The sequence below is a fragment of the Cataglyphis hispanica genome, chromosome 4 (assembly GCF_021464435.1).
Source record: "Cataglyphis hispanica isolate Lineage 1 chromosome 4, ULB_Chis1_1.0, whole genome shotgun sequence".
In the NCBI taxonomy this organism is placed as follows: domain Eukaryota; kingdom Metazoa; phylum Arthropoda; class Insecta; order Hymenoptera; family Formicidae; genus Cataglyphis; species Cataglyphis hispanica.
Window position 1 is genome coordinate 11,155,371 of NC_065957.1, and position 22,966 is coordinate 11,178,336.

A 22,966-nucleotide genomic window follows, 5' to 3' on the forward strand; every position below is an offset into this window, starting at 1 on the left:
CACGAAACTATACAAATAAAAGGACGTGCCCAGTGATATCGGCGAATTCTTTCGCGAGGAAGAGAGCGCGGGAAGCGTGCGAGGGAGGAGGAAAACAGAAAAGAGTGACTGTAATGGCAATTACGTTCGCGCGTATCGCTGATTCACGCGTGTCTCACGTGTGTGTGTACGCAACGGTGAAAGCGTACGCAATAAGTTAATCGCGTTAGCGGCCCGCTTGATTAAACGAGCGATCAGCCTGATGGCTATCCGCCGTGGGCGCGGTCGGGCATTAATACAAAACTCGATTGTCATTCGTCGCCTGCGATCCCGCACCCCCTGATTACGTCGATTCATTAACCGTGGCGGTTATCCTGCCGGCCGCGTAACGGAGCATTATTCCGGCCTCGAAAATCAACTGACCTTTATCAACGTCCCGTCGAGAGGGCCAAAATTGTCCGCACGCGGAGTGTAACGGCAAATGATTTCGATCGATAAATCAGCTAATAAATAGGATAACAAGATATGATGATGCATTTAAATAATTTAATAGAACTTTAAATTTAACTTGTATAGTTATTACTTGAATTTTTTTTAAAAGGCAAACTAAATTTATCATTCTTATATTACTTTAAATACACGATAAAATAGAATATATATAATAGATATTATGTAATAGATGTTATATTGTAAATTAAAAAAAAAAAACGGAATATCAATGCATGTATCTTTTCTGCGTTTATTTTCCGAACTCGACGTGAAGCTCGATTAATAATCGTGGATTGATCCCGCGTTTGTCGAGGCCGACACGACAAGGAGAAGCAACGAGATGAGACGGATTTCGACGTCGACGAATGACGCCCTTGCGCATTTAAAAGTTTTCTCCTCGTTAAGACGTATTCCCTGGGGTCGTCGTCGGCAGAATCTAACGAGAGAGTGCCATGTTCCGCACTGTTGTTTCGTCTTCTCCCTCTCTCTCTCTCTCTCTCTCTCTCTCTCTCTCTCTCTCTCTCTCTCTCTTCCTCTCTCTTTTTCTTTTGCTGCTAGAAACACATTTATTAACGGCAGCTCGGCTCATCCCGCCACTAAGTACCGGTAAGAGAGTACCCTCCCTGTTGCTCTTCCTCTTACCGAGAGCCTTCATTCACTTTGGGTCGGCTGTCTGTCGTCCCGTTCGGGGGCGCAGAAAAAAAAAAAGACATCACATTGTCGACGCCTTATTAATTCGGGGGCGAGGGTGGAGGCTGCGGGCATCAGCGAGGATGGCTCACGGTGTGTGGCAGGGTGGGGAGTCCTTTGAAGAAATTAAAAGAACAGAGGGTATAATGTGAACACATCCATTTCCACGACTGTCGCGCGTCTCTTCGCCGTTTTCCTCGCCCTCCACTTTTCTCTTTTTCCTCCTCTGTACAGTTTCTTTCCCTCCTTCTTTATCCCTCCTGCGAGAGCAAGATCCATTAACATTGCGCCAACTCTCGCTAAGCACCAGTCAGATAAACATCTCAAGTCTTGTCACGGTTTCTTAAAATCCGACTTATATTCCGAGCTATCTTGACCCGTTCTCTTTAAATGTTTTCTCTCACTCTCTCGAGTCTTTTTATTTTATTTTTTTATTTTTTTTTTATTTTTATGCGCCGCGAAATCATAAAGTAACACGAGAAATCATTTTCTCATCGAAACAATAATACTCTTGCCTATTAATATAATAATTTTACTTATTGATTTCTCTTTATAAATTCACGTTTATGATAATCTCATATATCACATCGTCACATAAATTGATAAAAATGTAATTTATTGCCGCCGTTATTGCCATTGTGTGTGAAATATATCTCGCTATCACATGTTAACAGAATATATAAAATATATGCACTCAGTTTCCAACTTTAGAGACATATCTTTCGGACGTTGCCGTTTGAATGGCGCGCACCCCTCGCGTACATTTGTATCAATTCACATTCGGTAATATTCGCGCGTTTCTGCGGACCCGAAAAGAGAAGTACAACCATTCCGCGCGTGAAGAGCGGTCGTCATAATGTAAGGCATCTGCGTAAGGATGGCAAACGAGGACGTTAGCCGAATAATGCAAAGCAAACCCTAGCTGAAATATAGTCCGGCATTTGTTCATATTAAGGCGCTGTCATGGCTCGCAATGTTTCGCGGGTCACCCCCTCATTCTCTTTCCCTCCCCTCCCCTCTCCTTTCTATCCGCGACATTTCGGCCGCGTGCCCGCGTGTATGTTTTGAAATTATATAGCGCGAGAACGCCCGACGTCGTTAGTCAACTCGTGCCGCATCTCTCGCTGTTAACTATGTGTATCTTGAGCACCCGTTACATTGCCATTTGTCAGGTCCGCTTCGTCGTACGTGCGCAATTTCGCGCGTTAAATCGCGCAGCCAGCGCGATATTTCGGCCGGCTATATGACAACTCGCGTCCGGGATTTGTCTTGGACCGATGTTTGCCAAGCAAACAACAAATAAACGCTGCAATGTGAAAGGAATACATTGCCAAAGATCACGAAAGTTGCGTCACTTCACATCAATCAGAATATAATTCGCGTCACGAGCCTCTCAACTCGAGCAAATATTTAACTTCGTACTTTTAACGATAAGATAAATTTCTTTGAGGAATAATATCCGAGAAAATAGTAGAGAAATTTTGCGTGAAAATCGATGATCGTCATTCCGGAACTGTTCTCGGACATTCAATTCGACGAGAAACGAAGTTGAGAACTTGTCGTTTGGCAGGTAGACTTTGATCATAAGTGACACGCGCGACTTTACGGTAAACCTAAGTTCTAAACTAATAAGGCAACATGCGGATGGCACGATCGGGGGAGGGCGAAGGTAGAAACGGCGATGGAAGCAGAAGGGTCCAAGTTTCCTTGGAGCTGCGAACCGAGCTAGGTCACCGATTACGACGTTGATCGTCTACGAGAGACAACCAAATTGGATAAGTTGAAGGAGCGGAATCTTCTTCGTTGCCTATGTGACTCCTATTAAACTTCCCAAGATTTAATCCACATTTTTAATTTTCACGTCTTTAATTTCCATTCATTTTGAAACAATATTATTGTATCGAACGCTAACGAATCCAATATTTTTTTGTTTCTATGTGTACATTTTAAGTTTTCAAAAACTTTTTTTATAATTCTTACATATACCTCAATTTTGATAATAATTCTCTCATATAAGCTTATCAAAGTTTAAATTTTATAATACCTATTCTTTATTTTGTTGATATTTATTATTTTTATTTTATAAATATTTACGTTTCACATCCGGACATTTTTTGTTTATCTACAAAATATTGAAAGCGAAAAAAGAAAATTATCGCTGGTAGGCACCACATTCGTTTTGCAGTTCGAATTTTCACATCGAAAGAGAAGGAAGAGCGCGCGCTATAAGTGGTTGGCGTCGGGTGTAAATTTGCATTGAACGAAATGAGGCGCTATGGAGCATTCCAGTCCGAAGTTAATAGCTTCCCAACGATTAACTGTATCTCTCCTACCACCCGTGCCCTATACGCTCTTTACTCTCTCTCTCTGTCTCTTCTCCGTTCATCCGACACTCGCTCGTCCTCTCGCAACCCTCATCCTCTTTCTCTCTCGTCCTCCACACACGTCCTTCTTGCTCCTCTCGTCGCACGCGCCATGTCCTAGCTACCTATATCGTCCCTTCTAATAATGTATGTCCTAAAGGTCGCGAAATAACTGACTTCGTCGACGAATATTGTTAACGATTGTCGATCGATCGAATCGTTAAATCGTAAATGAATCATGAAAAAGATTAAAAAATGAACGCGATCGATAGTAGTTTATTCGTCTTTTATGACGACAAGTGTGACTTTTGCCAGTCTAGCGGATCATCGATGGCACATGGAGGTCGGAAAAGGCAGCCAATAGTTTCCAGGCGCGTAAAGGCGCCACGGGGGTTATAGGGCATAATTTAGTGGACAGTTTGATATACAAACAATCTTTAATGAAATTCTTGGTGTTCATTAATAACGCATTACAGCCTCGCGCGCCAGTGTGTCGGCATCGGTACCCGGGAATCCCGCGCTGTCTCTCTCTCTCTCTCTCTGTATTTCTCTTCCCCTCTCGCTCTTTACCACCCCCTTTTATACCCTTCCATTTTCCTGCTCATACCGCTTCCGTGCCACGCGTACCATCGTCCGACACCCTTTATCGCCCTGGCTTTCAACCAACCCTCTCTCCGCCACCAAAATATACCGGATGAATCAACGTGCGAATATGTTACACATTGTCACAGTGGCACTCGATTTTTTTATCGATTGTACGAGCACAAATCGACATAGTTCTTTTGCTTATTTAAAACATATTGAATTTATATTATATTATTATACAGTCTCGATCTAAGATAAAGGATTGAGGGATTTAATGGATAAATAATATATTTTTCATAAATTATGACAATTTATTTTTGTATTAAAAAAATATCCTACAAAGATTATTACTAAATTACATTCTTACTTTTATTTTGAAAAATCACGTCACGCCTCTACGCGAGTTCGTTTCATTTGCCATCCCGTCTGCATGTTTTCGCAATACCGCGTCGAACGAGAGGCGCAACGATACTCGATATATCGAGACGAAAAGAAGTCTCCCCCATCAGAGAAACCCGGGGAATAACCAACCTACCTCTGGGTAGAAAAAAAAAAATAATTGCCCCTTGATACACGCCGATACCCCACCTGCGGGGATGCCGCCTCGTAATGATGTTCGCGTTGGCGAACTTAGTTCGAAATTAAATATCGGGGCAAGGAGAAAGACGGGGGTAGCGGAGGAGAACGTCGAAGAGGAATCGGGGGGTTGCGAGGGGTAGGGTGGAGACGACATTGTGCACCTGCCTTTTTCCCGGAGCGGCACGATAAAAATCAAACTGGAAAACAAACGAGAAAGCGGGATCGTATTATAAAGTTTTTTAATCGATAGACGATGCGCGTCTCGGAGCAAGAAGGGCGGGGGAGGGAAGAGACGAAAGAGGCAGGAAGACGGGGAGATATCTCGCGGGTAGAGGTAGATGGATAGACTAGGGGGAAAAAAAAGAGAAAGAGAGAGAGAGGGTCCAAAAGAGAAAATGGAGCGATCGGGCGAGGAATCCTGCGGCGTGCTTACTGGCTCGTGTAATAATGAATTTATACCTCGCGCGGAAACGTTTTCGGGATCGGCGACGTACCACTTTTCTTTCTCGCCTCGCTTGCCTTCTTAAAATTTTAATTAATGGAAAAGTTCTAGCCGATGAAATCTTTAATCGGAGATCTTTATTTTGCGAATTCAATTTTCTTAGTAGCAAAATTGTGTATTTATTATAAAAACTCATAATATATATTATTAGAACAATAAAATAATTTAATATTTGATGATTGATTATTATGTCAGAATAAATACTATTTTCTTTTTTTTCTTTCTTTTTTGTTATAGTCGTTACAACCGACGGATCCACCAATTTTTGATATCACGAATGTACTGATAAATGAGACAGCAACTCAGTTAGCATTATGGGGCAACTTGGGTATCGCTCTCATGGAGCTACCGAAACGATGGGGCAAGGACGCCGTTTACGAGGGCGGCAAGGATGTGATTCTCTGCACGTAAGTACACATTTACATTCAAAATCGTTGTTACTTCTATAAAAATTTTGCTTATCTGCGATAACATCTTAAATATTATATCAGCAGTAAAAGCCCATTTATTTAAAAGTTTGACTTTATATTAAATCCGCAAAAAAAATAAAATTTCTTAATAACTGAACGATTGCATCGTAATAAAAATTGTGACAATTATATTAAATTTATAATTTATATTTATTGTTTTAATCTATTTGAGTTTTTTAAAATTAGTATTATAAAACGTACAATAAAATGTTTAATAATTATTTGATTTTCTCAAATATTTACGGGGATATAAGAAAATAAAATTATAGCAATGCCGGAATATTCAATATCAATCATTGGCGTCTTTGTCGATCCGCGCTCCTTGAAGAAACGCGCGTAGCGAGAAAAAATCGAAAAAAAAAAACGGAGATAAGATTAGCGGCGGATAATAAATCGCGCTATCTGCTTCTTCCCGCGCCGTCGCCCTGTCTCCCATAGGCGTCCTAATATCCTGTAATTAAGAGGGTGTTACGGTGACGCCCGGGAAACCCCTTCGGTCTCCCTCTTATGGAATTAAGGTGGCTTTACTCGGTTAGTTTTCAAAAGTTCCGGGGGACCAGGAAGCACCGCTGAATACTAACCGCCTCATCAACGACACATGCCACCCGAGACTACTGTCTTGCGTAACATTACCCGGCGGTGTGCGCCACCCCCTCTCCCCCGGCCCCCGTTTGCGCCCCTGACCCACGGCCGTAATCTTTCGGGCGATTAGAATGTCGCGCAATTACGAGCGCCGTTGAAGATTACTCTCTTCCGCGCATCGTTGAATCAAGGTGCAGTCGATCATCGTCGATCAGCATCCCCCTTTTATGGATCGTAGCATCCACGCTTCCACATCTATTGTGCATTTTGTATTGTTATATTTGTATTATTAATTCTCTCATTAATAATAGCATAATCGCAATTTTGTACGTTCAGAATTTGATCTCTTATCCCGAAAGAAAATTTAAAAAAATAGACTAACAATAAGTTTTTTAAGCAAATCTTTTAAAGGAACGATATGTGCGATATAGAAAGCTCTGTAATAAAAAATTTGAGTCTCAACGAGAAAAAAGGGTATCGCATGCGGAGCTACGGAAAACTTATCACTAAGTTAAACGGTAATTAATAGCAAAATACGATGACCTTTAATTCACCGACGGTATATAAACGCGAAAGGGGTAACCGCTCGTTTTAAGTCGTCCTCCGCATTATAATTTCATAATAAGCTGAATTCAGAATAAATGCAGGTACTTTCCTGCCGACTTCCTGCTAATTCGTAATTCCGAACTTTTTCCGGAAACGAACGAACCGCTTGTTCCTCGAAAGGGAGAGGGAAAAAGAGAGGGCGAGAGGGCAAAGAGAAGGAGGGCGAGAAAAAGAGGAAGGCAAGACAGAGAGGAACAAGCGACCGCTGCTAAACAAACTGGCCAAATTAAGAGCGGCAGTTTGCGCTAAAGTTTTTTCGTCGTTTCACTTAGGCGATTTCAACCGGTCTCCGGGTTCGAGCGAATTTATTAAGAACGCACGTAGAGAGAGAGAGAGAGAGAGAGAGAGCGCATTATGCGCGCACACTACGCGAAAGATCGCAGTTTCTAAGTGAGTCGCGACCATTAGAACGAATCTCGGGGATTTAATGTCTCTGCCGCCTCCCAGCCGGCTTAAATAAGGCTAAATGAAGTTTATGCGTTATTGCCCGCAGAACTTCCGGTGAACGCGTTGGCGTAGCCTCTCGCCGAGGTCCCGAGCGCGTTATCATTCCACGATTTCAAATAGTTGTATAAACACGCGATACACGATCATGGCGAATTTCCACCAGAATCTCCCCCCCCATGTCTCTTATGTTAAACAAAATAAAAAATATTATTGGGGGCAGCAAGAAAATTTTGAAAATTACTCGCGCGTTGAATTAAAAGCACAGTATTACAAGACTAATTTTTTGTAATTATTATTAAAATTATTATTAAAATTATTATATTATTAAAATTAGAACTAGTCGATTTTAATCGTGATAAGGTTGAAAGATTACAGTTAAATATGGATAAATTGACACCCGTAAACTACGACGACCGATATCGAATGGACGGATATTTATTCATCCATCTTTGAATCACAACCAGATTCAAATCGTCGTTCTCGTTCCAGAGGGACGGAATAATTGAAGGGATTAAAGATGCAAAAGAAAACTTTCGATTGGACGCTTCTCGTCGCGCGTCCTGAAGCCGAATAACAGGTGCCGTAGCTTGCGACCGCGTCGCCGATGCGGGGAGGTGGATGGGCCTCGGATTAAGCAAATGGCGGCAATAATAGTGATTATTCGGATTATGATATCAGAGGCGCGAAGTGGGTTCGCTTGGACTTACCGGCATACCACTAACTGCCGCGCCGCCAAATCCTGACTTCAAGACACCGGATTAAAACTATTACCACTTCGCGGCACCCCTTCGGTCTTATTCCGCTTCATTTCAAGCCCACCTCTCGCGTTTGTTGCACGGACCTCCGCACGATTCTCTCACCTTCGCGAGAGGTTCGTTCGCCCTTGCCTCGGATGTTTTAAATGTCCCTGAGGATCAAGAATCTCTGGCAGTTCCGTTTGCACAAAATCAGCCAGAATGAAAATGTACGGAATGTTGTCGTTAATGCAGTTTTTTTTTTTTTATTTTACGCTCATTTTATATTTGTTTTAGATTAATGACGAGATATTTTATTTTGTGATCCATTTGTCGTATATAGAGTCGCGTATTAATAAGAATATATAATTATTTACGTGAATATATATTTGTTTAGTTTAATATAGATATAATAATTATCTTTTTGTGAGATATATTCATAGGTTATTCTTTTGAGAAAAATTTGTTAAAATATAACATAAATCTTTATATTTGTTAAAAATTTAATTATCAATATCATGGATAATAATTAATGAATTATTTAATTTATTGTAGCACGATTATTATCAATTGAAGTTAATACTTAATATTTTGTTTTTTGAATATTATGTTTTAAGAGATATATCCTGTATATATAATATATTTTTTAGCTTTTATAATTTTATTCACATATTTATCTAATATTACCAAATTTGTTTAAGTCGACACATGTAGTCAAGCATGGTTTAACAAATAGAGGATTGTACTATTTGGATTTAAGTCTGTTTTATGTCTTTATTCACTTTCTCAAATAATTATTTATATGATACAATAATAAAAATCTTTCTATAATTTAAATTGCGTTTATAATATTATAAAAGAATTTTTGAACTCCTTATCTTTTAAAATTTCACACAATTAAGTATAAATACATAAATATAGAAAATCTTAAAAATCATACAATGCGATAGACGCGCACTCGTAAAGTGTTAGTATAAATAACGTAGTAAATAACGGCAAATAACAACAATTTAGCCAATAACAGTTTACTCTCCTCCCAAAGGCAGCGGCAATACCCTTCCGCGGATAATCGCTATAGGAAGTAAGTACAATTCGTACCGCGTAATGCGGTCACAGTATGGGTGGATCACCATCGCGAGTCCCCGTATTAATTCAACAACGAATTGCGAAAGCGGCGCCATTCCACGCGGCGGCCGGAAGATCGTCGCCTCTTGGTTGGTCCGCGCGGCTAATTATTGTTTTAAGGATTACCGTTATGTGTTTATTATGCGGTCTGTGGAGGAGGACCTCGCACAGCCTCCCCCGGTCACCCCCTTAGCACCTGCCTTAATATTCGGTAGATTTCAGTTTCTCGGAAACGGCGTAGATTTCTCTCCGCCACTTCTTCTCTCGCTCTCACTCTCGCTCTCCTCCCTTCTCCTTCACTAAAAGTCAGCCTACGTTTATGAATAATTCTTACCTCTTATAACCAACCCCCTCATCCCCCGCCCCGCCAAACTTTGCTCAATCCACTCGCCAGCACCGCGAGCGTCTCGCCGAACCATCCTATGGTATATTCGCCTCGTAAACCCCTAATGCCTGCTCTTCATCCGTGAACTCTCAGATTCCGAGTTCCGTGAAATAAGCGAGACACCGCAGCAAAAAAATAGAAAATAGATAATTGACACACTATGTAATTAGGTACAAATATTTCCTAATTGATGACTTTATTATTTAAGATATATTCTCGTAGCAAATTAATTTTAATCTAAAAAAATATAGAATATTGTTATTATAGATTATTTGCAGTCTATTGTCGCAGGAGTATAATTATTGACATTTTTTTTCTCATTCAATTTTTTTCATAAAATTGTAATAGATAAATTGCATTACAGATTAGCTAATAAAATATAATATATAAGATACATAAAATATATACAAAAGTATATAAAAGTTTAATGTAAATAATAATTTTTTTATTATTTCTATAATTCATCGAGATTTTTTTTAACAATTTTAAGAAACGAATTATTCTATGCGATATAATGAAGTATCGTTTATTTTTGTAGTATCAGGCAATTTATTGCCCCGATTATCTTTACGACACGTTGGCAACAAATGATAAAAGCGCAAACTCTGGCGATATCGCCGCGGTAAATTGAATTTATATCTTTTAGATCGAACAAAAAATGCAGGATCACATAGCGTTTGGTGTGAAAGAAATATTTGTCTGGGCACGTAATGTTTATGGCGGCGCAAGAGTGGATGTGTGGACATGCCGGCGACTATTTTATATCTTCCGCACAACCACACATTTCTCAAAATTTATATTAAAAACCATCGTATCGCGAGTTACTGTTTGCACGATGTAACTGCCAGATTTGCGGTTTTATCACAGCCGAAAAATATTCAGCTTTACATCGCACTTTGAACTGCGCCGACGCAGTTATACTCACTCTACGATTAAATATAAATTGATTTTTTTATACACATATATTAAACATTATCCATGCGCGGTAATACAAAAAGTATTGTGCTACACAGGTAATAATTAGATTCTAAAATAATAATTATTCTACTAGTAGATGAAGATGCATAACTGGTCAAACTTAAATCTGCATCAGTAGATAAAACTATAATTGATCAGACGTAAATTGAAATAGCACTATATTTAGACACATCAAGTTGACTAATATAGATTATGATAGTCAGACAATGTATGCGCATCGGATGTGCTACAAAATCTAAAATTTCCACATATATCAAATTTTAACGCTTTTTATTATCGCCGAATATCATACAATTTTTCATTTAATATTTTTCATTTAATATTTTTTTTTTTTTTTTGCTTAATAAAAGATATTTTAAAAGACATTAAGTATGAGGCTTACGATTATTTTAGAGAGAGAAAAAATGTATTAAAAATTGGAAGACATATACAAGGTGCTCAAAAAAGATCAAAAAAATAGAATTGAATAAAATCTAAATATATTACTATAAAAAGAAGTCACTTAAGATTATTTAAATTGTCGGGGTACAAAAGTGCAAACTGATTTAAAAACTATTACGTAGTGAACCATTTTAAGCAGAAGTGAAGGTAAAAAATATTTACTGAACTTATATACGTTCTGCTGTATTCACTTGAAATTTTCGAAAGGCAAACAATAAAGAAGATAGATTTACGATGCGCCATGAAGTTCACTGGCTAATCTGTCACGCGTGCAAGCTCATTTATTTCCGAACGCGGAAATTCCACGGACAACCGGTTGCAGAAGCGGTCAATCGCGCGCTGGCGAGAGTTTCTCGAGCATATGTTGAACGTGCTACGGAATATTTCACCCACGGGGGGCTGAATCACTCCCTCCCCTATCCCCCTTTTCTACCCGCCTACGCGAACGCGCGAAAATCGTTCTCCTATCTGACCCGGGCCGCTGGTTTCGGGAGGGAAAAAGGGGGCCACTTGCGTTTATTTAAAAAATGATTTAACCTAATGGTTTTACATATGTAATCCCGAAGCTAATCTCGGTCGACCACACGCGGTGGCTGCACACACACACACACACACACACACACACATATATACACGCGCGATCATGCTAAGAGAGAGAGAGAGAGAGATAGAGAGACCCGTCTCCAAACATACATCTACACCCCACACTTCGAATCTACCCCCGTTTTTCTACTTTTTTTCGATGAGCAAGCACTAACGAAAATCACCGGCTTGCCGGTGTTTTCGCGGCGAGTATGGGATTGGCGGGGTGGGATGGACACGGGAGGAGGGGTTGTTTGCGGAGACCGAGCATAGGGTCGCGTTGTACTCGCGCGCGGGATGATTTAGATGGTCCCCGATGATATCCGCGCCTTTTGAAAAATGTCGGCACGCCGAGGAAAAAGCGTATAAGCCGTTTTACGGTTTACGTGTGTCGCGCTTTATCAGGCCGGCCCGGCCTGAAACTTTATTGCCGGCCGAACGATATTTCTCGTCGAATCAGCGTTAACGAAAGAGTTAAATTACGAGAGATCGCGCGGAATTAAAAAGCTCGCCATTACACTATATAATCGGACAATTTGTTCGCGATACGAACGAGAGTTTCATTTATCTGCCCCATCATCTTTACATTCGATCATAAAGATACTCGTTTTTCACAAGACTTTTATGCATTTTTAATTTATCCAACAGTCAATAATTGAAACTAGACAATATATCTAATCACGATTATCGAGCTTCAAATTGAATAAAAATTCTATTATTCTCAAGTATATAGATGAAATATAATCCAATTGGAAATTTTAATCAAACTATGATTTTAAAGAGAACTCTATCTCGATGATATGCAGATCATATTTTATATTATTTTTAACGAAACACCAGGAAATAAAATTTGCGTAAGAGTTTTCTAATCTATGTAAAAACTTCTGCTGACAAAGAGATAATGGATCCCTCGTGCACATATGAATCCCGATTTACTCAATTATCATGATAGCAATGATATGCAAACTCGTGCATTCATCTATCCGCGTCGCAGTACCTTCGTCTAATCAAAGAATTCCAAGCGTCGCGCCGTAGCAAAGAATTTAAATACGCGAGACGCGTTTCAGTCGCCGTCGACGTCGTCGCCGTCGCCGTCGCCGTCGTCGTCGTCGTCGTCGTCGTCGTCGTCGTCGTCGTTTCACGTAACGAAATAAAAGCCGACGGTGAAAGAAAGAAAGAGAAAGAAAGACACATCTGTCGGTTCTTTTAATTACGGCGGTACGTGTGCTAGCCACGGGCACCCGCGCCAACAGCCGGGGGTGCCCGGCCGGCCACTCCTGTTCTCGCACTACGGACTCGGTATCCTTTGTTTGCCGTTTTCCGTCGTAGCCACGACGGTTACCTACCTACCTACCTACCTATCTACGTCCGTTTCGAGCAACGCATTTCATGACCAAAGACACGTGCTCGCGTGACACAAAGTCGATATCGCGGTCGGATTCGTTCGTTCTCTTTCTCTTTAGAAAAATAAGATAACTGAGCTTATTTTAAGCCTTTACATGCGACCTAATTTTTATTCTAAATTAATATTACGCGGCAGTTCGATTAAAAGCCTAAAAAAAAAAAAAAATGAAAATATAATCATCGAAGAAAAAATAATTAGCGGGGTTAAACAGTTTCGTCGAATTGCGTGAAAAATTAATCGAATTATCTAAATTTTTATTTGAAAACAGATTAGATTTTATATTACAATCTTTTACATTTTAATTTTGAACATATAGAATCAACGCGATCTTCATTATCAATACAATTTCTTTGCGAGAAAGAAAGGGAGAGATTAATCGTCTTCAAATGATATGTAAAATTTTCGCGCACTATTACTATTATAATATTATTACATATATTATTACATATATTTTATTACATATATTATTACATTATCTAATTATCCCACGCCACGTATTGCACCCTGGGATGTGCTACGAAATACTCGACGAGACTCGACACTCGCGTCATCGAGGATGAGGGGGGAGGGGGCGAATACAGCGCGCTATCTACGAGGGTAAGCACCGGCAAAGATCGAGAACCGGAACGTGTCAGGATGGCGCAACCGGGAAGCCTGGTTTCCCGGTGTGAGCCGAGCCGATGGCAGGGCGATGGAGAGACGGGCCGCGTCGCGACGCGGCGTCGAGAATTAACGGGCTTAGTTGCCGACGCAGGTGTCGTCGGGAAGGCGAAGGCAAGCGAGAGTCGGGAATGAATTACGATGGGAGCGTCAGCCAGCGCCAGGAGAACGTCGGTCGTTATATTTTGCGCAACATCCCGATTTTATGGGCCGCCCCCGCGCCCTCGGACGAGCAAAAGGGGGTGGAAGAGGAGGGGGGGAGGGGGGAAGGAAGTCTTCCGTCCCCTTTCAGGATGAGAGAACTTCCGTCCCCTTTCAGGATGAGAGAACTTCCGTAGTGTAATGTGGCAGTTTGTTGTTGTAACGAGTACCGATGAGCGAACCGATGAGGTGTGGTCGAAACAATTAAGAGCCGAAATCGTGGATCGATTAATCTATTGTTTATTCGAAAACATCCTGATAAGGGAAATCTGCGTTTACTATATACGTTTAAAATTAAAATAATACGTCTAACGTATTATATTTTATATGCTAAAAATATTTTCTCTCTAAAATATATAATATTGAATATAAAATATAATTTTTAATAAATATATTATTGATATATAAATACACACACATAACACATCTAATCTTCGAAAATTAAATTGAAACGTCACACTCATCTGATATATTTGATTTATTACACAACTGTTCAGTCGCATATCCGTATATTAAGTAATGAAATTTATAACACAGATACCATAATTAGGATCATCGCGATCGTCACCAATTTCTCGTCAGGCTCTTTTGATAGCGGCAGGCGATGTCTTTCGAGCTTCGAGCGTCGCGCACAGGCGGGTTAACGAGTAATGTCTAATCTATGCATCCGCTTATCATAATGGCTCTCGTTATATCGTGAGCATAGCCCGGCAGATCCCGGAAGCCCACAATTCTGCCACCAACCTTCTTAGTCTTAGCCGCCCCTTTCCTCATGCGCCGCGTTTCCGCGAGGATGTAATAAAAATATTCCAAGTAACTGAACGATATTACGCCCGTTATGGGCATGCCGGGCAGAATTAAGCTAAACATTGTCCCTGCGAGGGTTCGAAGTACATAATCGCTATATAAAGGATGCACGTCGATGTAAAAGCCACGTGACAGCCGAAACATTACGAAACTCTATCTGACAGCTACACATTTGTTTACTTGTCAAAATTCCCATTGCCTGATGCAATTATTTACACAGCTATCTTTTTAGTAAATAGAAATTTATTTGTCACAAAGGAAACATTTAAATGTAAAATGTGCAATGAGAAAGTATACATTTTCATTAGGTTTATATGCCTGTATGTACACGGACTCGTAAAGATATCAAACAGCAGCTATCAAACATTATTTGTGTATATAAGTATCAATTCTGTAAGAATATCTTTATATCCTGAATCTCCTATACAAATCGTCATAATTTTGTGTCTACGTCGCGAGTTGAGAAATTGTCCGGTCTCCGCGAGAATAATGACAATCTCTCGCGAGAAACACGCCAACGCAGCAAGCCCCGGCCGAATCTACCGGCCGGCGTTCTATTAAGCTAAAATCAGGGCCCGCAGCGCGGCTCGCACACAGCGTCGCTCTAAATTATTATAACGCGAGGAGATCCGCGTACCTTTTCGCGGACAATGAAAGGTACACCGTAACGTCGCGACGTTTGTTTTGTCGGCCTCGGCGCGGCAGCCGCCCGCTCGCTCGCTCGCACAACGAGAGATACTCTCGCCTACATTTCGTATATTTTATTATTACTCTCGCACTTTCCGCGGCTGTGGACACGGTAACGTTGGCAAGGGGGTTGACGGCGGTGGTTAGCCCGTGGCCGTTATTAATGTCCGCGGCATGCCAGAAAAAGTGAGCAAAAGGTCCGGCGTTGCGGAGAGAAAAAGACAGTGGGCATCGGGTATCACCGGCACACAACGTTCTCCGGGTTATACACCCCGTTAGTACATACGTCCCGTGCAGAACGGCGACACGGCCACCAGCACAAGCGCGCGCCAGGAGTTCTTAATAATTGATAAAAATTACGCACGCACCGGCGAAGAGAGAGAAAGAGAGAGAGTGAGAGCGAGCGAAAGGGCTGGAAGAGAGATGAAGGGAGGGGGATAGGACACATAGAGGAGATAGAGAGAGATAGGATGGAAAAAAAAAGGGCCAGACACGATGGTGATGGTAGTGGTGGTGGTGGTGGTGGTGGTGGTGGTGGTTGTGATTCTCACCCCAGCGAGCTCCAACCCTCCTATGTCCGCCTGACTCGCGGCCGTTTCGTTGACAAAGGCATACGCAACGATTTATTCGCACTTTTCACCGCGACCTCCCTCGAGAATTTTTCTTCGTTCTGTCACAATTTTGAAATTATCAGAATTTATGCCTACCCCTTCGCGCGCGTATTTCTGATAGGTATTAAGCTGTCTTGATTACCGCGATGTGGTGCCCGCGGAGATGCTGCGTTCGATGGCGTTGAATATTCCTAAATAAAATGAATGGCAACAGGACCAACGCATTTAAGGGTGCTCGCAAACCCCATTGTGTATTCGATATTCGTTGACACTGCCACCGAAAAAAGATTTGAAGAGAGTGTATCGCATAAATATCCATTTCTGGTCATTTATCCTATTAAATAAAGTAAATATGTTACTGTCTAAGATTTTAATATTACGTACATACGTGAAATTAAATATAAATCAAAATATATTAAATTAATTAAATTCATTCATTCACTTTAATATGATTTTGAAAATACTTTCGGAGCAAAAACGAGATTTTAATTGAAAAAAAAAAGATGACTGTCTGAAAGTAGATCGGGAAATCAATTTACCTCGAAACAAGCAACGTGTAGAATATTCGTGATCGAGGCAATGAAGAAAATTGAATCTGCAGAACGCTCTTAAATCAAGGCCGAAAAAACATCTAATAAAGCACAAATTCTTGACCTGGTATCCGCGATCGCGACTTACCGGAAAATTTTTCGCCTAAACAAAAGAATGAGAGGCCGTGCAGCTGCTCGAATCTAATTAAGAAATTCTTACACGGCAGTGCCGCGCATTCTGCCACACCCTCGTGTCCCGACCTCACCTTTTCTCTCTCCTTCTCTCTTCTTCCGAGAGAGAGAGAGAGAGAGAGAGAGAGAGAGGAGCACGTCTAGAAAAATTAAAAATAATTTCCCTACGTAAACGTATTAACCCCGGTGGCGGTAGACGCGCTTTTTGCGTTGCGCTTTTCTCGCAATTTGTACAAAGAACGGCACGGACCTGACTTCAAAGTAGAGATCTTACACGGTATGTCGTATCATTTTATTCTCTAGGAACTTCCCTACCGTATTATTCGTTATTGCGTTTAAGTCACTGTTGTTCCTCCCGCACGGCGGCCGCTTTCTCCGTCCGCCCTTATTTAAGATACCGAGACGAATTACGTAATTTTTATTTCGTAAATGAGTGAATTAAATAATAGCGTCTACGTAAAACGTAAACGATTATGAACACATTCGGATTAACTAAGCAAAGCATAATGTCCTTTGAAGAAAGAGATCATGCAGTCGCTTCATTTAAGAAGATCATCTCAACAATGCGTACAACTAATGATAACATTTTGAGTACAATGGATTTAAAAATACAAACATTACATTTTCTCAAAATGACGTCGCAAAGCATATGTAAAGATGTAATCCGAAAAGTTAGTTGCTTTGAGAAGAATTTTTGCGAGAAAAATTGAAAAATTACCGAAAAATTAGAAGAGAAAAATCAGAATCTCTATTCAAGAATTGAACATATATTTTTTTTTCTCGAAGGCAGATAATTATTATTACTTTGATAAGCGGATAAATTTGCTTGTTACCCATCGGTCGGAAGGCACCGACAAACGCGAGAGATAAGCGACGGACGCTCTCGCGCCGTAACCCCCGTCTTTTCTTTCTCGGCAATAAATCGCGGGGAAAAACCTATCTGGATTTCCCGCTCGTCCTTCCCGACGCTTAACCTAAAAATTCATTAGATTATAAAGCCATTAATGCTCATCCGCACGGTCGAATGCGCCTCTCTTTGCTTAGGCGCGAATCCAGCTTGGATCGATGCCTCACGTCCATTTCTATGCATATTTTTCTCTCGCTTTATGGTCATACATATAAATTTTGAAAAACCATCATCTATCTTTTAATCATTTTTTTAATTAATTACAAGGAAATAGCAGATACATATTGCATATTTATATTTATATGCATGTTATAAGCATACTTTTTTAAATGGAATTAGTATATTTATATCACTGATAAGCAGTTATATTTCAATCATATAAGAAGAAAGAATTATTGGAAGAATCAATTAGTAGCTATTTCTCAATTAGTGATATTTAAAAAAATGCATCTTATATATATCATAATATTATATATAAATTTAGCTATATATATATATATATATTGTTAAAGAAATGTGTTTGACAAGAGCCTTGTTCATTTTTTGTGTCCTTTTCTCATCTTAAGAATAAAGAAATGTAATAAACATATAATTCTAAATTTGAATATTAGTTATGCGAAATCTTACTATTGTAATCAATAGATGGAGAAGCAAAGTATAATTATTTTCACGGAAGCTTCGATGAAATCTTGTCACTGCTTTAATCAATGACATTTCCATTGATTTAGTTGAAAAAAATTAAAGTTTAATCTTTCTTATATTTTATATTGCAGTGATTATTGATTAATTGCAAATGGTAACCAATTTTTATATAATAAATAAAATAATGTAACTATAAAAATATTTTATAATCGATGTTGCTATTTCTCATTGTCTTTATTTTCTCATTACAGAAATCATAATTTTGGAGATTTTGGAGCAACTGCGGAAATTCAACGAACGCGATGGCATCCGGGTTCTCCGAATGACTCGCATCTATTGGTTTTGACATCAGAAAACTCTTTTCGGTAATTAAAAAAAATGTCACGCGATTGTTCTTTCGAACAGAATTAATCAACTAAAATATTTTTATTTCAACCCGCATATAATTATTATTCGCCGAGTCTATCATCTCATCATCAATCTTGTCAATTGAGCGTTCGCGCATGTCTATACGAGATATTGTTAAAAATAAAATTTATATTATCTTTTAGTCGTGATAGCAATATTTTTCGCGAAAACTGCCATTATTATTACAGAAAATTGCGAAATTCTCTCGGAAAGTACAAGGTGACATAACTTAAAAACTCGCGTTCTTAACTTTTCGCGTTAGATGTTGGAACGAGGGAGGGGCTTTCTTAAGAATAAGAAAAACATTTACAAACTATACTTTAGAAGGCTTTACGTGCCGCGCCGAAGCGTCTTTAAAAAAAACTGTCGTCGGATTGACCTTAAGCTGCACTTAACTTTGCCGCAGTTTGTACGAGTGCGACCTGGGTGGTTCACCCAGACTCGTAAAATGCTGGAAGGTCGGCCGCGCACCATCGAACTCGCCCTCGAAGATCCCAGGTTTTGCATCTCTCGGTGAGGCTGCGGTAGATTTCGATTTTGCCACTCCTACCCTGAGAAAGCCGGAGATATTTGCCGACAAGAACATCGACGAGGTACGAGTCCATTATAGATTTACAAAAGAATATATGTCTCTTTTGTTTAAAATTCCTGTGATATGCGAGATTTTTCAAAAAAAAAAAAAGAAAATTTAATAGCATTAAAATTTAAAATGATAGACCTAGAATATAATGATGCATTTAAATATATATGAATTTAAGTATCATATCGGATTTAAATTTTAAAATTTATTTCGATATACATCATACACTAGCTTGCTTTTGTTGAAATTGACAATAATTTTTTTCTTATACATGAATTAATTTAATTTTAATATTGAATATCATAAAGTTTTATATGTACATAAAAAAGAAGATCGATATTCTCAGTTTTTTACAAAACAGATTTAAATCATCGTTGATATTAGTTTTATATTATTTTTGTATTTAATATCGATGTCGATCTAAGAAATTCCTAATAATTTTTAGATGAAAGACATAGTTGACTGGAATCAAATTGAATGGCCGATCTTGGTCCTTCGTGGAAACGGTGAAGTGCTGATCGTTCATGGGAATATCTTATTAGAAAAGTATAAATGAAATATTAAATATTAAATGATATACATGTATATTATCTAAGTTTTACAACAAAAGAATTAATTATTAACGAAACTAAAATAGCAAATTAATATAAGTGATACTTTTTATGGCAGTTACGAGAATCCAGTGGTATTTGGTTCGTTGTCTATGTATCCTCCGACCGACGATAATTACGGAATAGATTCATGCTCTATCATGTGCCTGCAAACTACCCCACCAATAGTAGTCATCGCCATGTGCACTGGAAAGATTTATCACGCGATACTATTGCGCGAAATATTGAACGACGAGGACAAGGACGACAGAAAGGTATGGCGTATAATAAATATTGATGCATAATATATATCTGTATATGTATATATAATACGTGTATATATATGTGTATATATATATATATATATATATATATATATATATATCTTTTTTTCTGTACATAAGTTTTATAATGAAACTTATTTCTTATTGTACACATCTCTTATCTCTTTCTCAGACTTGGTCGCAGTATGGCTCAAACTACAGTCTTCATACTCCAGACGACGCACTTTATGTCTACGAGTGTGTCGAATTGGAGCTCGGTCTCCTCTTCACAGACGACGATAAGAAGTATAATTGTCCTATCCATCTTCATTGTGATAAGAGCAATAAATCCAGGTATTAATCTACGAAAAAAATATGTCATTACTAAATATTTTACAACTTGAAATTTTGATTCAATTTTCATCATTTTATACATCATTTATTGATCAAAAATCAATTTATGAAGATTACGATATTTTTCCAAAACATTTTGCATTACATTTCGATCAAAAAATTAATAATTTTATTATTGTGTGTGATTGAATAAATTATTAATGCTCATTTTTGTTAGATATTTTTGCACTCATAATGCCGGGATTCACATGGTGAGTTTACCGATGGTTTCTCAACTGGAGGAATTTATACATGGCAAGTATATTTATATGCTACTGAGAGAAAAGTAATAAAGAGAGAGATAAAGAAAGAAGAGAAGCCTTGTAAAATTGTATCAATTTTTTGAATAAGCAAATTTGAGTAAATTGTCTGTATTTAAAAAATTTTTTTACTCCATAATTGATTAGCTTAATTTTTTGTTAAAAATAAAAGAAATTAAAAAATAAATTAAAATCGAAGTTTAATTTTCTTCTTTATCTAATATCTACTGTATTCTTTGTAATATCTTTTTCATCTAACAAAAAAAATTTTTTTCAGATAATAGAGATAATTACTTACCATCTTTGTCAAACCAATCAATTTTACAATATCTATTCTCTACGAGAACAAAGCACACAAATATAGACGAGGCTACGCCGATACTCGGTTTTGGTTTACTTCAAGAACCTTGTGTTTTAATCGCATTGCTGCATACAGGCGTCGTGATCGATCTTTCGGTTATAGATCTTTATTATCTCCCAAGGATCGAGCAACTAGAACCTATCGCCAATACTACAAAAAAGGTAATAATCAATATATTATAATATTATACTAAACAGTATTTTTATTTCGAGTTTTTTTGAATCTTATGATTTTAATTTCAATCTTATTTTTAAATTAATTTTTTTTAATTTAATTGATTTTTGTGAATATTCTTGATAAGTCTAAAATATATTATCGATTCTTCAAGGTAAATAAGGAACCCTTCGACATGTACATCAGAAGATTACTAAGACGCGAAGTATCACAACCCATAACGAAAATAGGATCTCGCTCGATGTCCTTGAGCGAATCCCTAGAGGTAGATAATCCCTAAATAAAAATGTAGATTACACGAATCTATTGAAATGATTGCTAAAATTTCTTATCTTTAAAATAAAGATATATCTTAATAAAGATATAATAATCTTATCTTTTAGATAAAGATCATTAAGAATATTTAAAACCTTTTTTTTCATTCATCTAAAAAATAAAAAAGCATAAAATAAAAAAATTATAATTAAATAATAAAAAATGTTTTAATTTACATTTTTATTTTTCACAATTACAGTTCTTGTATCACGCCACAAATATCTTTCGCACTCAACATTTTGTCCAACATGATAAAGTTCGGGAGGAAATCAGTAAGAAGGTCCGCGCTTTGAAAGCTTTAAAAACTCATCTATTAAAAGAACTCGATACTTTGATGGAGACAAAGAAAGAATTGCGCCACACTGCTGAACATTTAGCCGAACGATACGAAGATATTAATGATAAACAGAAAGAATTGGCGCGTAGGTGAGTGTACTGTTTAATTGTATAATATCCAAAAAATTTTTATAAAATTATGGTTATCATTTGTGTTCAATGTAAATGAAGCTTTTATCTTTTAAAATCTTTTTAAAATCAAGCTATTATGAAAAATACATACGAATTATTGTGTTTTTAGAGCAGAGGAAGCTCTAAGATTGGTAAATTACAAGGAACCGTCAATGACTGCTGTCGAGCGAGCAGAGGCAGAAGAATTGAAGAAGATGAACATAAAAATACATGGCATGCAGATACGACTTGAACAACTTAAGAAAAAATCTATGCAACAAATCAAACATGCAGACGCCTTCGAATCTAATGAAAAAAGAAAAGAAATCGTTTTTACACATAGCCAAGAGAAAGTTATACAGGAGACTCTTTCTCAAATGTAAGTAATATAACAATAATTTGAAATTTCAGATTTTATAGATTCAAAAAACAGACTGATTCAAGAAATTGTATATTGATTGCCTCTCAATATATTATATAATATTCTCTCAATTAATATTCTACATAGCATTAATTTATTACATGTAATATTAGTAATTGTTTTCTTTTGTCTTATACAGGGCAAAAAATATAAAAAATTTGATGGATCAAGCAAAACATATTAAGGCTGAGATTGATCTTTCATACATTAACAAACAATAATAATATATATTAATTTCTTGTAAGTAATAATTTTACATAAAATTTGTGTATACAATATATATAAAAGATTGTTTTTGTAAATAATTTATTGTAATTTTATCTAATTTTTATCTTTGAAATTTCTATACAATTCATAATTATTTATCACTATTACTTTTACTAGGATAAATATTCCAAAAAGAAAAATATATGACACTGCAGATATATTGATAATAAAAATATGTTTTATTAAGATTTAGAATACTGTACCTAATAATATACAAAAAGTTTTATTACTCAATTTATCTGAATTCAATAATATAAAGATAATACGTATTGAATGTATATTAGAAAATATGTATATCAGAAATGTAT

General features: G+C 37.8%; 1 protein-coding gene across 1 annotated transcript in view; it reads left to right on the forward strand.

Moving 5' to 3' along the window:
* The window catches only part of LOC126848785 (nuclear pore complex protein Nup88), a 63,337-nt gene extending 40,483 nt beyond the window's left edge, over positions 1 to 22,854 (forward strand). The window contains exons 2-13 of the mRNA XM_050589979.1: positions 5,425 to 5,594; positions 18,431 to 18,544; positions 18,994 to 19,180; positions 19,613 to 19,713; positions 19,837 to 20,032; positions 20,214 to 20,374; positions 20,592 to 20,668; positions 20,951 to 21,195; positions 21,363 to 21,473; positions 21,723 to 21,949; positions 22,101 to 22,349; positions 22,531 to 22,854. Coding sequence (XP_050445936.1) covers positions 5,425 to 5,594; positions 18,431 to 18,544; positions 18,994 to 19,180; positions 19,613 to 19,713; positions 19,837 to 20,032; positions 20,214 to 20,374; positions 20,592 to 20,668; positions 20,951 to 21,195; positions 21,363 to 21,473; positions 21,723 to 21,949; positions 22,101 to 22,349; positions 22,531 to 22,612 — 1,920 coding nt within the window. The 3' untranslated portion in view covers positions 22,613 to 22,854. The remainder of the gene's footprint in view (positions 1 to 5,424; positions 5,595 to 18,430; positions 18,545 to 18,993; positions 19,181 to 19,612; positions 19,714 to 19,836; positions 20,033 to 20,213; positions 20,375 to 20,591; positions 20,669 to 20,950; positions 21,196 to 21,362; positions 21,474 to 21,722; positions 21,950 to 22,100; positions 22,350 to 22,530) is intronic.
* Positions 22,855 to 22,966: the final 112 nt, after the last annotated feature.